Source organism: Dendropsophus ebraccatus, chromosome 1 (genome assembly GCF_027789765.1).
Source record: "Dendropsophus ebraccatus isolate aDenEbr1 chromosome 1, aDenEbr1.pat, whole genome shotgun sequence".
NCBI classification, from domain to species: Eukaryota; Metazoa; Chordata; class Amphibia; order Anura; family Hylidae; genus Dendropsophus; species Dendropsophus ebraccatus.
In genome coordinates, this window is record NC_091454.1 from 72,722,851 (window position 1) to 72,738,901 (window position 16,051).

The window sequence follows — 16,051 nt, forward strand, 5'->3', positions numbered from 1 at the left end:
TGGTAATGTGACTTAGTAACTAATTTATGTAATACAACTTTCTTTTTTTAGAAGCAGAGAATTTCAAAGTTCATAAAATGCTAATTTTTTCAATTTTTCATGATATTTTGATGTTTTTCCACAAAAAACACACAAAGTAGTGACCAAATTTTGCCACTAATATAAAGTGCCATATGTGACGAAAAAACAATCTCAGAATCGCTAGCATACGTTAAAGCATCACTGAGCTATAAGCGCATAAAGTGAGACAGGTCAGATTTTGAAAAATGAGCCTGGTCTTTTAGGTGCAAATAGGCTCGGTCTTGAAGGGGTTAATAACACCCTATTTCCCATTAGAGAATTCTGAGTTTATAGAAGGGGTCCCCTTATGATCTTTTCGTGCTTTAGTTCTGACCTGTCCTGCAGTACACAGACAACCCATTGGTTACATGTAATACTTCATTTCTCCTGTGGTGGTGATCAGGGATATTGAATACTTGCAGCCAAGTTTCATCACAGATTACAGCGGAAAACCCCAGAAAGAAATAGTTCAAAAGCTGAGAACCCCTTTAAGGACATGTTCTCCTTTCACAGTGTAACATCGAGTTACTTAACATATCTAACATTTGCTTTGATTTGAAAACATCTTCCATGCAATTTGAAGTGCACTTAACAAGGTCAACAAGAACACATGAAACTGTTTAACATTTAAAATTTTTATTTTACGGAGATTAAAGGAGAAGTCCCGTGCATCTAAAGAATCACAGGCAGGTGGTGTAGGAACATAATAAAGAAAGTATACTTAGCCGTTCCCGTACCCCGTATCAGCGCTCTCGGGTCTCTCAATTGACGGATGTAAATTTTGGCCAGCATCTTTGGTGACTGTGTAATATAACATGTGGTATATGTTTCCTACTATGGTCAGCCTGTAATTTTTCTGTCCAAGTCTGGACACAGCTGTATGGTATGGAGAAGGAAATACAAGTCTTGTTTATAAATTTATTACCCCCTTATCAGGTAATTTATAAGAATATTATTTGCATATGGTGCTGCTCACCTGCTTTATTCCTATTTATATTCTATTGTTTTAACCAATAAAGTGTTAATTTTTAATGGTAACTAGTCTCATTTGTTTGTTATGTAAAATTCTATAATAGAGACGGTGATGTTGTATAAGGGTTAACTGGAGATAATCTTATATTTATAGTATAAGGCCAAAAACTGAGGAATTCCGTGGCGGAGCTCTCTGCTGCAGAATCCAGCTGTGCTCAGTGTCCTGCAGTGAGCACGGCATCCGATTCCTCCCCTCTCCGCTCAAAGAAGTGACATGTCACTTCTTTGAGTGGAGAGCAGTGACAGCGGATGCGCGCGCGCCCTCTCACTCAGTCACTGCAGGACACTGAGCACGGTGGGATTCCGCCATTTTTCCTCAGTGTGAACTGGGCCTAATGTTTATTATATATATCCAGGTGGAATTAAGGTACAATATCAATATAGTGAATATGTAGAATCAAAAGTCGCAAGCATGAGGGAATTGAGAGGTTGTATTCAGGGCTATATTAGGTGTTTATTTTGTCCTAGCCACATTTTTTTCTGGCGCCCTGTTGTCCAGCCCCACACATGACATTGTGGTGATCCACAATTCATTGCAGCATAATATGATGACATATGCTTTTCATCACATCGGTGACATTTTGCATATACCAGCATAAATAGCATGCAGAAAGTGCTGCAGTTGTTTGTCTAGTGGCTTCTCATCTGTGCACTCGAGTAAATAAGACCTGTTGGAGAACCAAGCACATGTGAACAGAGAGGGGTCTTAAAGGTACGAATATGATTCTTTTTAATGCAGCTCTATTTTTTAACGTTTAAAAACATCTTTAGTTTATGTTCACACCTTTTATTGGGCAGTTTTTTTTTGTTTTTTTTAATAACAATGGCTGTTTTATAAAATAACATCAATTATTATTACAGGATATATGGTTTTATGGCTATGTCACCTGACTGGCAACAATTGAATCATGACCTATTTTACAAAATAAAGAACAGTTTAGGTTGTGCCAGAATATTGCTATATAAAATAATAATAGTAATTACATTCTGTATAAAATGAAACATAGTAAAATTATTGTTTCATAAAACAATGTGATATAACACTACACACCACACCTCTCACACAAGAAGTAACCTGTAACCCGCACCAGCAACCAATCATTAGCAGACGCTTTACAAGAGAGCGAAGCCTCTAATTGGTTAGAAGTGATTACTCGCTCTTCGCTGATTGGCTAGCGAGAAGCCAGCCGGCCACATGTGATTTGTCTGTGAAATCGTTCGTGTCGCTAGAGAGCATAGTGATTGTATAACAAAACTGTCCCTCGATTCACTGAGCTCTTTGCTGACGGCGCCATTTTTCCGTAGACAAAATCCCCTAAAGGGCTACCAGAAACATCCTCGACACTCGGCTCTATTCTTAGGGACGTATAATAAATCACACTCGTTCCCTCGCAGGAAGAGGCGGTTGTTGTTTTGATACGCTGTCAGTAACTCTTAGCCATCTTTACAATGGGCGAGTTGTCGCAAACATTTCGAGGATAGATTATCCATGACCGCTGTGGGCTCAGCCGCGCTCCCAGGACAAGTGTGGACATTACTAAGCAGCGGCCACAGTCCCGGCGTTATAACAACGCCATATGCCAGATTTGTAAAACTCCCAGTGTGGGCAAGGTAAACGCCGGAAGTGACGTTGCAGGAAGTAGGAAGCTGTGCGGTGCCAAGCGCTGGTAATGATGGCGGTGGTGTGTAACCCTGCTCTGCTGCTTCTCCAGTCTCTGCTCCTGGCGTTCCTGTCCAGTAGGGCCGCCGCCGATCTCACAGATGGCAACAGTGAACACATGAAGCGGGAGCACTCGCTTATCAAGCCTTACCAGGGTAAGAGACAGGGGGCAGTGTCTGCGAGCACTGGTAGTCACCGGGCGACTGCTGCACCACTCTATGGTGCTTTATATGACAGCTGTGTGATATAGGGACTAGCAGTCACCGAGGTCCTAGGTAGTGTGATCAGCAGCTTCCAGGACTGTATACTCTGTGTATGAGTACTCCATACCTCTGACTTATCTAGTTTCTGAGGGGGGCAATACCTGGCCGCTAGTTTCTGAGGGGGCCAATACCTGGCCGCTAGTTTCTGAGGGGGCCAATACCTGGCCGCTAGTTTCTGAGGGGGCCAATACCTGGCCGCTAGTTTCTGAGGGGGCCAATACCTGGCCGCTAGTTTCTGAGGGGGCCAATACCTGGCCGCTAGTTTCTGAGGGGGCCAATACCTGGCCGCTAGTTTCTGAGGGGGCCAATACCTGGCCGCTAGTTTCTGAGGGGGCCAATACCTGGCCGCTAGTTTCTGAGGGGGCCAATACCTGGCCGCTAGTTTCTGAGGGGGCCAATACCTGGCCGCTAGTTTCTGAGGGGGCCAATACCTGGCCGCTAGTTTCTGATTGGAGCCAATACCTGGCCGCTAGTTTCTGATTGGAGCCAATACCTGGCCGCTAGTTTCTGATTGGAGCAATACCTGGAGCATTAAACTAGAGCATGATCAGGTTTGTCCAAGCCTGATAGCTCTACATTTGATTACCAGTGGATGAAGAAGTTGGATGCTGCCTGGAAAACATGGATACAGCCTATGGCTGGGTTCACACACAGTATATTTCAGTCAGTATTTTGCAACCTCAACCAGGAGTGGATTGAAAACACAGAAAGGCTTTGTTCACACAGCCGTTGTTTTAAAATAACAGCAAACACTTGCCATTAAATGGCGGCCAGCCACTTAATTTCAACATTGTGAGAACATAGCCTTGGACACCCTCCTGAGGAAGCAAACCAACGCGAAACGTCATTGAGGGGTATATGGTGGCAGATACACAGCAGCAGTAATGGGTGAGTGCTCAGGATTATATGAGTTTAATTTATTGTGAGGTTAGTTAGCCGGTACTATTAGTCCCAGTGTGGACGACGGTGAGATTACTTACACTAGCCTTTATATAGGAAGTTTTGAAGAACATGTTGCACTACCCTAGATGTTATAAAAATTAAAAAATCTACATATTTATCTGTGTGCTTGTATATTGCCATCTGCTGGTCTTTACTATTATTGCAAATCGTTTTTTGTATGTTGTTATTTTATAATAAAGTATGTGTTTTTAAAACTGTGAACTAGCCTCAATATGGTTATTGTTGTATAAAAACAGTATATTTCAGTCAGTATTTTGCAACCTCAACCAGGAGTGGATTGAAAACACAGAAAGGCTTTGTTCACACAGCCGTTGTTTTAAAATAACAGCAAACACTTGCCATTAAATGGCGGCCAGCCACTTAATTTCAACATTGAGAACATAGCCTTTCTGTGATTTTAATCCGCTCCTGGTTGAGGTTGCAAAATACTAACCAAATACTGACTGAAATATACTGTGCGTGAACCTTGCCAGGTAGAAACTAGCGGCCAGGTATTGCCCCCCTCAGAAACTAGCGGCCAGGTATTGTGGATGGATACCTTGCTGAGGTGGTTTCCTTGACTGGAGAACGCCTTTGGCTTGGTTGTTCCTTCCCGGAGGGAAGGCTTGGCTAGTTCACTGACGTCGAGGCATGTCATGGTGTCTGCAGTGTTCTTTTGCATATTTGATTTCCCAGGGGGCAATGTTCTAGAATACACCGACGTTGAGACACGTGATGGTGTCTCTGCGGTGTTTTGGTTGATCTCCTTGAGGTCAACCAGCGTCCTTTTGCATGCACTTACTAGTCATTGCTCCCACTAGCCAGAAACCTACTCCACACTGATGAGGGGCAAAAACCCTGAAACAGCTGTCTGTGGATGGATACCTTGCTGAGGTGGTTTCCTTGACTGGAGAACGCCTTTGGCTTGGTTGTTCCTTCCCGCAGGGAAGCTCTGGCTAGTTCACTGACGTCGAGACGTGATGGTGTCTCTGCAGTGTTCTTTTGCATATTTGAACCTTGCCATAGGCAGTATCCATGTCCAGAACTCCGTAGGGCTGCGTCCAACTTCTTTATCCACCAATCAAATGCAGAGCTATCAGGCTTGGACAAACCCAATCGTGCTCTAGGATCATTCATCCCTACTCATTATTAATTTCTGCTGAAGTTCCCAGAGGTAGGACCAGTATGCTTCAAACAAGTACAGTGGTACCTCGGTTCTTGAACATAATCGGTTCTGGAAGGCTGTTCCAGAAGCGAGCAGTTCGAGAACCGAGCTGTAAGTTCCCATAGGAAACAATGTAAGTCTGATTAATTGGTTCTTACACTCCATGGTTCAGGTGCAGAGCACCCCGCCCACAGAGCGTAAAAACGCTCCACGTTCCCGGCAACAGTGAGAGCCAGGAGTGGGCAGCTATGTAAACTTACTGCCGTGCTCCTGCTCCACTCAGCTGCGGGGGACACCCTGTAAAGAAGTGGGGAATCCCATCATAATAAGGGGAATCCCCACTTCTTTACAGGGTGTCCCCCGCAGCTAAAAGGATCAGGAGCGTGGCGGCAAGTTTAAATAGCCGCCCGCTCCTGCCTCTCACTGCGGGCACGCCCTGTAAAGAAGCCGGCTGCACTGCTCCCTGTCCACTGACCTGTGTCTCTACATTTACCCCGCCGGCCCGGAGCACATCCTATATGCTTTCCCAGCCGGTACACTTCTATAGCCTGAAGCGCGCCCATGCTGTTGCGCCCGCGGCCCTGCTCACCAGCTTCTTGCTGCCGCAGGAGCAAGATGCTAAGATGCTGGTGAGCGGGGCCGTGGGCACCGCAGGCTATAGAAGTGTACCGGCTGGGTAAGCGTATAGGAGTGCTCCGGGCCGGCAGGGGGAATGTGGAGACAGGTAAAGAAGTGGGGATTCCCCTCATTATGATGGAATTCCCCACTTCTTTACAGGGTGTCCCCCGCAACTGAGTGGAGCAGGAGCATGGCGGCAGGTTTAGCCGCCCGCTCCTGTCTCTCTCTGTTCCCGAACACCTCTACTGTCAGCTGAACATCAGTTCAGCTGACTGTTATCCCCCTGATTTTGTTCGAGTACCGAGCAAAACATCAGGGGGAAATATAGTTTGAATACCGAATTTTTCGAACTCCGAGGTGTTTGGGAACCAAGGTATAACTGTATAGTCAATTTAGCAGCTGCTTCCTGTCCACCTTAAGGCCACGTCCTGTCCACTGTAAGGCCACGTCCACCTTACATTTTCAGAGCTCCATGGGATGCCAAAATGCAGCCTAGCATTTCGTCGGCAGGCCTGTAGACCTCAGTAGCTTGAACGCTGCATGTCAACATTTCTTTTTATAAGAGAAACAGATCGCTGATCTAAGGGAGACCAGCCAAACGTCAACACCGCCGGCTGCTAGTGAAAGCACTCAAAGCAGTGAAGTCCTAGGTGCATTGCCCCCTGGAAAACATGAATATGCGAAAGAGGAGCCTGTGGAGCCTCATCAAAGAGCCTCAAAACACAGGACTAGCCAGATATCCCTCCGGGAAGGACCCAGCCAAGGGGTGGTTCCTGTAAGGAAACCACCAAATACACCATATTAAGTGGCCCTATAAGTCAGTGTAATGACAAGGGAAAAACCAAGGCCAGGTAACCATCCAGATACAGCTGTTTCAGGGTGTTGCCCCTCATCAGTGTGGAGCAGGATTCTGGCTAGGTGGGAGCAATGCCTAGTAGAGTCATAAGAGAAACACATCACTGATCTCAGGGAGACCACCTAAACGACAACACCGCCGGCTGCTAGTGAAATCGCTCAAAGCAGCGAAGTCCTAGGTGCATTGCCCCCTGGGAAACATGAATATGCAAAAGAGGAGCCCGTGGAGCCTCATCAGAGTCTCAAAACACAGGACTAGCCAGATCCCTCATTTCCCCGCATTTCTTTTTGATAGGATGTGATCGTACAGCCCCATGTAAACCTGATTTAAATAGGGCCTTAGCCATGAATCCATGCATTATGTCAGCTATGCATAAAAGGTGTTCTAGACAAGTTCAACCAGTTTATTTGCCTCATGCATATTTAATATCATTGTTTGGCCAGTGCAATTTATTTTAAAATTTTACTGTTTTGCAGGTGTGGGTTCGGGCGCAATGCCACTATGGGATTTCATGGGGAGTACAATGTTAACCAGTCAGTATGTTCGCTTGACACCAGATGATCGGAGTAAGGAAGGTTCTATCTGGAACAGTATGGTATGTTTAGTTTATGGCTGAATTGTGCTGTGTTCCATTGCGTTGACCAATGGTATGTGTAATATTTTCTTTTTTCAGCCTTGTTTCTTGAAGGACTGGGAAATGCATGTGCATTTCCGAGTACATGGAAGTGGAAAAAAGAACCTCCATGGAGATGGCATTGCTCTGTGGTATGCAAGGGATCGACTACAGCCAGGTGACTTTTGCATAGGAGCAGGGTTTCTTTATCTGTGTACTTTAGTTGTAATAACCTGGTACTGAAAGTTTGCAATACATTTAAGGGCCGGTGTTTGGAAATCAAGACAAGTTTCATGGCTTGGCTGTCTTCATAGATACCTATCCCAATGATGAAACAACAGAGGTGAGCACTAGAGTTACTAAGGTTTAATGCATGAACCAGAGACTCTTACCCTAAAACTTTATTTATACAATGTTAGACCTACTTCCCTATTTGTTGTTGGGGGCAAGCCACACTTCTGCTACATGTGCATGGGGTTTTGAAAACCACAACCATAATATTGTACCATTATTACATAAGAAGTATTGTAGCTGGTAATGAAAACACTCTCTGTACCATTCTTTAACCCAGATCTTTGGCAGCATCTGTATGTAATGTGCAAAAATCTCTGGGTCCCTTATGTTTAGTGTGCATATGTTTATGGCCATTTTATATATGTCTCTGTTCGAAATTACTGGTAACAGGTGTATTACAGTTGTTACTGTTCGTGTGTTTTTTTGTTTTTCTTTTGTAAGACTATGTTCATATCTGCATTGGAGGCTCAGCTTGGTGCTTCCAATGCAGATTTCATTTGGAGTTGACAAGCAGAGCCGACCAAACCACTTCACAATGGGCCTGAATGCAGCCCAGTAGACCTGATTGACTTTAGTGCGAGTCTGCTGGGTTTTTTGCTTGTGTCCATCATTCTGCAGCATTTTTTGTCCTTTTATTTCAACAGATATAAGCAAAAGCATAGTATTTCTGTTTGTGCTTATTATGTGGAATTAGACAGAAACCAGTCATAATGTATAGAAACGGCACTTAATATTGTGCTATTGTCTCTTATTTCTAGTATGCTCATTCTGGCTTTTTTTTTTGTAGCGTGTCTTTCCTTATATCTCTGTCATGGTAAACAATGGCTCCTTGGAGTACGACCATAGCAAAGATGGACGCACAGTGGAACTGGCAGGCTGTACAGCTGATCTTCGCAATAGTATCCATGACACATTTCTAGCTTTGCGATACTCTCGTGGACGTCTTACGGTAAGAGGTCTAAGAGTGTATTCCCATGCCCCTTATTTTAAGGATGCTATGGATGGGTAAGCCCTGTAGTGGAGTGTTTCTCTGCCCAGCGTGATGTATCAATGTCATGCCGGGAGTGGGGAAACTGATTGAATCTCCGTGGCACTGTAATAAAGCAGCCACGCGGCTCTGTCACTACAGTGGCGCAGAGAGTCAAACCGTTTCCCCGCTCCTGGCATGATATTGATACAAAATGCTGGGCGGGGAAACACTCCACTGCAGGGCTTACCCGTCCATAGCATCCTTTAAATATGGAACAAGGGAATTGTATGAGGGTCCACATCCTTCAGATGTTACTGAAGACATATAGTATCATGGTAATAATTGTATATTGTATATTCCATAGTCATAAGAATAAGTAGTGTGTGGGGTATTGCTGGTAGTTGTAGTGTTTAGTGAAGCCAGATAGTACCTATGGGTAAGGATCATTAGGTCATGTTTTAGTGATGGTTATAATACCATATATTAAATTCTGCTAGATGATGTTATTTTTGCAAGCTAATGTGTTTATATTCCTGAAGGTAATGACTGACATTGAAGGTAAAAATGAATGGAAGAATTGTCTTGATATTTCGGGTGTTAGATTGCCAACAGGATACTATTTCGGAGCAACTGCTGCAACTGGAGACTTATCGGGTAAGATCTAATTTCCACCTGTGGACGTAACATGGCCTAGAAAAGCAGTGCAGATGCACTGATGCGTATGAAGTCATCGCTCACTGCTTCTGAGTCGCTAGGCTGTGGTGTGTGCTGAGGATATGGGTGGGACTGTGTGATGCCAACACTATCCAGTTCTTGGGCTTGTTCTTTCTTCCAAGACAAGTCACCTCAGTAGGACCTGCCCACTCAGACAATCACTGGCCACAGTGGTGTTCCAACTCAGGTGTTCTGCAAAGAAGTGGTGACAGATGGGGTCAGGAAGGCACTTGAAGTTGACTGGGGTAGGTAAATATACATTATATATTATAATTAAAACACCCCTAGTATAGTACAGTGGTAACTTGGTTTAAGAGCGTTTTGCTTTAAGAGCTAACAGTTTTTTAAAATTGTGATTTGGTTTAAGAGCTGCCTGTACTGGGTGGGAGTGTGAGTGGAGGAGAGGCATGGTTTGCATAGCGGGGTCTACAGCACTGTACTCTGACCCAGGAAATCTCCCTCACCTTCCAAATCATAGCATATCCACTTCAGGCTGGGGCTTACATCAGGGGACAGGACTGTGGAGGTAATCTCTACATAGCTGTAACCCCTCTCTCCCCAGACAGAGCGCTGCTATACTGTGCCCACATATGCCATGCTCATTCCTTCATGCTCCCTGCAGTCTCTGTCAGCCCTTGTGTTTCCCATCCTCTCCATTACTGTACAGTAATTTATAATATCACATATTCTGCTGTTTCTGAATGTTTGTTTCATTTGTTTTACATGTTATTCAGAATAATAAATCATTATTTTTGGGGTGTGGAACAAATTGTCTGCATATCAGTGATTTCTTATGGGAAAATTAGTTTTGATTTAAGAGTGGATTTGGATTACAAGCACGGCCCCGGAACAAATGCTCGTAATCCAAGGCACCACTGTAGAACGGTTTTTATGGTATTGAAACACCCCTTTAGCTATGTCTGAATAAGGGCTTATTCCCATGTTCCGTGAAACATGGATGGAAAAGCCGTGAAGTGTATCGGTATGATGCTGGGAGCGGGGAAAGTTTTTTTAAATATTAAAAGTACTTTAATGACACTGCTCGCGCAGCTACTTCATTACAGTGCAGCGGATAGTCAAACACTTTTCCGCTTCTAGCATGCTATTGATACGTCATGCCAGGCTGAGAGACTCCACTACAGGGCTTCCCCGTCCGTGTGTCGCAGAGTGTGGGAATAAGCACCCGGATGTGCCAGATTTCTAAACCTGGTGCATCTCTGCCCAGCAATCTGGTAAGCTGCTAGCTAGTGTAGGTTTTCACCACAAATTATGCCAGACTATGGTGTAAATTTTAATCAATGTTTTGGGCTAAAACAGCCCTGCCATCATGATGCATTAAACAAGCGCGCACCAAAGTTTATATTTATGTTTACCTCTAGAAGTGGCATTACTAATTCTAGCACTACTGTCTACCATGTTTTTATTTATTTATGTCTTATAGATAATCATGACATTATTTCCATGAAGTTATACCAGCTTATGGTTGAACACTCGCCAGATGATGAAAACATTGACTGGACAAAAATAGAGCCCAGTGTAAGCCTGCTGAAGTCTCCAAAAGGTGTGTGGGTCACAATATGGCAATAACTGCATACTAATGCAGAATCAATGCATCCATAGACTGTAAAGTTTACTTTGCATCCAACAAACATGTCGGTAGCTTAGTCTGCTTGGACGCCAACTAAAAAAGAGTCTTAGATCCGCAGACATGTTGTTATTGCAGAAGTCATACCCACTTAGAGAATATTACAATATTGTTGTGCATGAACCCTTTTACCTTAGTTTTCTAAGGCATCATAGTAATATATAAAGACACACTCCAAACCAGATCTGACAATTCTTTTACAGGTGGAAAAGGTTTTATTTTTTTAAAGGGAATCTGTCTGGACTCGGACGTGACCAGAGGTGTTGACACTGCCCTGGCGGTGTTAGTGCATCAGTTAGCAGGTTACCTGTGGCTGTTCTGTCATGATTCCAAGAGTCCACAAAGAGTTGTGATGAGGCGCTTTTGCACACCTCACTTTTCCTTTCTCCTTATTCCTTATAAATATTCTCAACTACCCAGCCTTCTGCATGATAGTGCCGTCTTCCTGGTCTGTGCATGCGCCGCTGATGTCACAGATCATGTGCCTCCTGCGTTCACCGTCATTGTTGACATCAGGGGCACATATATGCAGTCCAGGAAGATGGTGCGATCATGCAGGAGGCCGGGCAGTTTATAATAATCATGGAAAAGGTATAAGTGTTGAGGTGTGCCAGAGTGCAGCATGAGCGCCTCTCCATGACGAATCTTGGTTACAGATGGAAAATTCATATCATACAGCACCCCTTCCATCGACACTGCTAGTAACCTGCTAACTGATGTAATACCACTTACAGCTCACTGTCAGCACCTCGGGTCGAGTTCAGGTGCTGACAGTTTCCCTTTAAAGGGTTATGCCCATGACCTAAACATTTGTTCGGTGATAAGAGAATGCTAAAGAAAGTGATCTTGCTAATTTATTGCATTAGCAAAATTGCTTTCTTTCTAAGTTTTGGCTCCATCATGTTCCTGTAGTGTTGATGGCTCCTTGCCTAGGTTCCTGACCGTAGAGCAGTGGCTGGGCTAAGATGCCAGACAGGTGGTCTGGACCGCTCAGGCAGCAGTTAGTATGGTTTTACTTCCCTCCACAGTCTCCCAGTGAGATGAAACATCTCCAGGATTTGTATTGTCCCTGGAGAAATGTGTAACCTAATTGGGAGACACAAAAAAGCTGAGATGATTCAGCTCTGCACTGCTGAACTGAATTATCAGCTAGTGGGACAACCCCTTTAATTTTGTCAGATTCAATGTGGTCATACACTTATTACTTATTTTGAGTACAGGAGCTGGGTACATCAGTAGTGGCTGCATGTCATTTCTACAAGTATATCCTGATATATTTTTTTGCAGGATAAATTTTTCTTGTCTTTTGACTTCCAGATAATGTTGACGATCCGACCGGCAACTTCCGGAGTGGCCCTCTGACTGGTTGGAAAGTGTTTCTTCTGCTGCTCGCTGCTCTCTTGGGAATAATAGTTTGTGCCGTGGTGGGAGCTGTTGTTTTTCAGAAACGTCAAGAAAGAAACAAGCGTTTCTACTAACTGAATGCTCTGGCAAAATACCCAATGCCAAAATGTGAACTTTTCCCCCCCAAGAAATATAGATTGTACAAATGTTTCTTATGTGGGTACTAAGGAGATAATTTAAGTGGTATTTTCATACTTTACATTTATGGGAATAAATGCCATTGGACAATGGGTGGGAGAGGAACAATCACTTTTTGAAGACCTTGTTTTTTTTTTCTTTTGGGAAAGAGCTGATTCCTTTGATTTATTTTTTTAATATAACTGTCTGACTTGACTGGAGTGTGCATTAAGTATATTATTTTTGGGAAGAGAAGTGGCTGCATAATTTTTCATGTGGGTTTCTTTTTTTTTTTTTCTTTTTTTGAGAGCTACAGCCTTGCACTCGGGATGCCTAGCAACATATTCTTCAATGTCTACTGATATCTCTTGCACTAAGTCAGCGGCTCAATCCTGTGGATTGGAATAGCTGCTCCATGCAAGAAGTGTCAGTCACAGTTGGGATCACAAATCCTTGCTCATAGTTTTTCTGTATCCTCTCAGTATCTCGATGATCTCAAATGTTTACAAAACATGAAGGAAGAAGAAATTCGCCTTGATGTGCACTACATATCTTGTAAATCCATGGGAATGATTTTCTGCAACTGCGTTCTTCAGGAATGTGGAGGTGTTTCCTATAACGCTGTGGCATTTTTGGCCCTAATCAAAGTAAACGCCCATTAAAGAAGAAGGAAATCAAAAGTTGTGTTGACTTATTAATAAGCCCTTACTGGCCAGCATGTTTTAAGCTGTATGGGGGTTGTCGCACCATAAGTCCTTTTCCATGCATTGTCTATCAGATCTAATGGACATTGCAGAGTACAGTGCTCTGCTATCTCTGGCATACGGAATGACTTGTTATGGTGGGACAATCCCTTTAATGAAGCTGTTATTTTTTTTTGTTTGTTTGTCTTACTATTATCACACCACTTACGGGTTCTTATAACTGATTAATTGTCCAATTGATTCAATAGCATTTTTCATGTGCGATATGCCATCCACCCAAAGTATTGACATGTCAATTTGTTTACAGTAATAGTTTGGACTCAAACTGGGCCCACATCATTAGGAGTGTAAGGGTCAGTTCACACGGAGTAAAACTTAACCACACAGATACAGGAATACATTGTATAGACATATCTATATAACTTTTGATGTGCCTTTTAATAGAAAACAAGTTTTTCTTATCCAGAGTTCCCCTTTAATTTTGATAATTAGTACAATTACAGCTATATTAAATGGTTTGGATAGGAGTTATCTCTAAACCTGATTGTTGTAGCAACGTATCATCTATCTGTTGGGGCCAGTTCACACAGAGTAAAACTGGCAGAATCCCGCCAGCCTCTGTGTCATACTGGCTATATATGGGCTTGCACCACTTCTCTCCGTGCAGAGGAATTGACATTTCAATTCTTCCGAGCGGAGAGAGGAGGCGCGAGCCCTCCCATAGACTGCCTGTATGACATGGAGGCTGGCGGGATTCTGCCAGTTTTACTGTGTGAACTGGCCCCAACAGATAGATGATACGTTGCTACAACAATGAGGTTTAGAGATAACTCTGATCCAAACCATTTAGTATAGCTGTAATTGTACTAATCATCAAAATTAAAGGGGAACTCTGGATAAGAAAAACTTGTTTTCTATTAAAAGCACACTGAAAGTTATATAGATGTGTCTATACTATGTATTACCGTATCTGTGCGGTTCTGCCACACTGGTAGCTGATAGAAATCCAGGAAGTTAAAAAAAAATGGCCCCTGTGCCCATTCATATTGTCTCCTGCTACCACTGCTCTCCCACCTTAGGGTGGGTTCAGACTACGGAATTCTCTTGGAGAAATTCTGCCAAATTCTGTTGCTTGTACGTGCGCTTTTCTGCTGGCTCCATAGACACCATAGCCGGCTGATTCCGCTATCTGCCGAAGGAATTGACGTTTCAATTCTTTCGGCGGAATGTGGAATCCGCCCGTGCATAGAATGGTGTCTATGGCACGGGTGGAGAGGCGCGTACAGGCAACGAAATTCGGCGGAATTTATCCAGGAGAATTTTGTAGTCTGAACCCGCCCCTAGGAGACAAATATTCCATGCCTCAATCTCACATTGTGTGTGTTTGCCACCACCATCTCTAACCAGCCAGAGGCAGGTGCAGCACTAATTTTACTGGTTGTGATGGGTGGGGGACTATGATGATCAGCTGAGGGAAAGCATTGCATTCTGGGAACTGCTTAACCAGGAAGGACAGAAACACAATACAGAGCAAATCCCCCCCCCCCCCCCCCCCCAAAAAAAAAAAAAAAAAAAAAAAAAAGATGGATTTTTGATAGTTTCAAAACTGGGACAGACAGGTAAGTAATGCTATATGCTTCTGCAGAAATTTCTTTTTTTTTTTTTTAAACCTCTACCTGGAGTTCCCCTTTAAAGGGGTTATCCAGCACTACAAAAACATGGCCACTTTTCCCCCTACTGTTGTCTCCAGTTCAGGTGCCGTTTGCAATTAAGCTCCATTTACTTCAATGGAACGGAGTTTCAGAACCCCACCCAATCTGGAGACAACAGTAGGGGGAAAGTGGCCATGTTTTTGTAGCGCTGGATAACCCCTTTAAGTTTAGAATAGGTTCACTCCTGCCTTGGAGTACTCTGGAGCAGGGGAATGATAGAAAGCTGGTGATCATTGCTCAACAATCCTTATTGACTTATAGTCCTTTTACACGGTGCGAATATTGATAACGATCGCATTTGAGTGATAACTGGCTCGTGTAAGCACAGCGAATGATCAAGTGACGGGCGAGAAATCGTTCATCTTGGTCTTTCAACATGTTCTCAAATCATCTTTGGTCGTTTGCTGATAATTCGCAGATTGTTTCGTCTAATGCTGCGTTTACATGGAACGATTATTGTGCGAATTCGCACGATAACGATCAAATTTGAACGAAAATCGTACGTGTAAACGCAGCGAACAATCAAACGACGAGCGAGAAATCGTTACTTTTGATCTTTCAACAAGTTCTCAAATTGTCGTTGATCGTTCGCAACCAGGTGAACAGTCGTTCGCCGATGTGTGAGATAGGCTTAAGCGATCGCAAAACGAATTTCCGTACGATATATATCGTACCGTCTAAACGCTGATCATTATGGGGAAAAAAATTGTTACTCCAACATCGTTAATCGTACAATTGGGCGAATTATCGTTCCGTGTAAACGTAGCACAAGGGTCCATTTACACAGAAAGATTATCTGCCAAAGATTTGAAGCCAAAGCCAGAAACAGACTATAAACAGAGATCAGGTCATAAAGGAAAGCCTGAGATTTCTCCTCTTTTCAAATCCGTTCCTGGCTTTGGCTTCAAATCTTTGGCAGATAATCTTTCTGTGTAAATGGACCCTAACCGAGTCATCCTAGTGTGTGAGATGGTCTTAAGCAATCTTAAAACATTCGTAATAACACATTTTTTAAACGATTTATCGTTCTGTTTAAACAATGATTGGCATAAAAAGCAAATCTTTACTTTTAAAACGATTGATTGGGCAAATTATCGCTCTGTAATAGGACCATTGGGGTGTGTTTACACAGACAGATTTCTCTGACAGGTTTTTGAAGCCAGAGCCAGAAATGGATTTGAAAAGAGGAGAAATCTCAGTCTTTTATTTATGACCTGTTCTCTGTTCATAGTCTGTTCCTGGCTTTGGCCAGGCCGAGTTGCCAAAAGGGATATTTATTAGG

General features: G+C 43.4%; 1 protein-coding gene across 1 annotated transcript; it reads left to right on the forward strand.

Moving 5' to 3' along the window:
* The first annotated feature begins 2,556 nt into the window (after window positions 1-2,556).
* On the forward strand, window positions 2,557-13,033 carry LMAN2 (lectin, mannose binding 2). Its single transcript, XM_069972822.1, has 8 exons — window positions 2,557-2,907; window positions 7,073-7,191; window positions 7,270-7,387; window positions 7,473-7,552; window positions 8,291-8,452; window positions 9,013-9,127; window positions 10,629-10,748; window positions 12,150-13,033. Exons 1-8 carry the CDS (start codon window positions 2,763-2,765, stop codon window positions 12,308-12,310), a joined length of 1,020 nt encoding a protein of 339 aa, XP_069828923.1. The 5' UTR covers window positions 2,557-2,762; the 3' UTR covers window positions 12,311-13,033.
* Window positions 13,034-16,051: the final 3,018 nt, after the last annotated feature.